This window comes from Mus caroli, unplaced genomic scaffold, assembly GCF_978045245.1.
Source record: "Mus caroli unplaced genomic scaffold, Mus_caroli_1 scaffold_49, whole genome shotgun sequence".
NCBI classification, from domain to species: domain Eukaryota; kingdom Metazoa; phylum Chordata; class Mammalia; order Rodentia; family Muridae; genus Mus; species Mus caroli.
The window spans coordinates 970,090-971,523 of NW_028227304.1; the positions used below are offsets into that span (position 1 = coordinate 970,090).

Genomic DNA, 1,434 nt, shown 5'->3' on the forward strand with positions numbered 1-1,434 from the left:
GTCCCGAGGCTTGAGTGAGTGTCTCCCTTTGGGAGTCGTGGAGTCTTTCAGTAGACCAGGTTGGTCTCTAATTCAGAAAAATTCCAGACCCTGCCTCCTGAGTGCTGGAAATAAATGCATGCATCATAATGGCTGTCTTATTAACTTCTTATTTTGATAAAATTGACATTAGAAGCACACACCTGTTTAGCATAGCCTTCTTCACCTATGCAGAAGTTCTCTTAAAGAAGAGCCTTGGTCCAGCATTCTCTCCCACCCCACACCCATTGCCCTTTAGGATCTCATATTTATGACAGAGGCAACAGCTTTGTTTCTGGTTTAAACAGGCAAGATCTTCAAACACAGACAATGGCCAAGTATGATGATTGAACAAAGAATGATAGTCACAAGACAGTGCACCAGGGTTGCTGTGGCTTAATACACCAGTTCTACAGCCATTTAGAAGACAAACCTCTGAAGGGGCTGAGCATGACATCCTTCAAAAAGAAGAGAGGAGGATGCCTTCATCCCAGGCCCTGAGAAATATTGTCGGCTGCAGAATTTCTCACAGTTGGAAGGAAGGTAATGAACCTGTCACCCATTGGAAGGCCATATTTCTAGGTCAACTGCCAACAAACCCTTGTCTTTATTTGGTGAAGTATGATGGTATTGACAGCGTCTATGGACAGAAGCTCAACAGTGTTGAGAGGATTTTAAATCTTAAGGTCTTGCCTCATTATATAGTATTTCCTCAGATAAGGGATGCCCACTTCACCAGAAGCCTGGTTGGCAGAGGGGTGCAACACAAATTTGAGAGAAAGCATGGCTCTGAGGAAAAGTGGAATGGGTTGGTGCAAGCCCAGGTGCCAGTCATAAAGGACTGGTTTTACATTAGCTACAAGAAGGATCCGGTCCTCTACATTTATCAGCTCCTATTTGACTACAGTGAAGGTAACCTTGACATCATTCCAGAGACTCCTCATGCTGAGATGACATCACATGATAACAGTGACTTCTTAATAGGTAAATGGGTGCAGTACACCAGAGAGGACGGTTCCAAAAATCTTGGAAAGGTTGTTTACCAAATTCTTGCCAATCCTTCTGTGTACTTTATCAAGTTTCATGGTGATCTCCACATCAATGTCTATAATCTGGAGTCAAGACTCCTTAAGGTGAAAAAAAATCACAAAAGTACAGGCCCATAAGCTTGTAGAATTGGAAAAAAAAATGTTTGTTTTCCTGTGTTGGCTATCTCTCTTTGACAAACCCAGTATGATTGCCAATAAAATTTGTTTTGCTCTAAAATTTAAAATGTGTGACATGACATGCTGTGAGTGAAGACATTGTTGGAAGAGATGGGCTATGGTGGAAGAACAGTACATACATCTGATATCACACATGGTAAAATTAAAAGGACTTAGCATCTCTGCTCTGTATGGAGGACTGGAATTGGAG

General features: G+C 42.0%; 1 protein-coding gene across 1 annotated transcript; it reads left to right on the top strand.

Annotated features, from left to right (window-relative positions):
• Window positions 1-358: 358 nt before the first annotated feature.
• Window positions 359-1,184, top strand: LOC146999727 (Y-linked testis-specific protein 1-like). Its single transcript, XM_085834450.1, is given in 2 exon segments — window positions 359-438; window positions 440-1,184. Coding segments are annotated over 2 exon segments (825 nt in total).
• The last annotated feature ends 250 nt before the right edge of the window (window positions 1,185-1,434 follow it).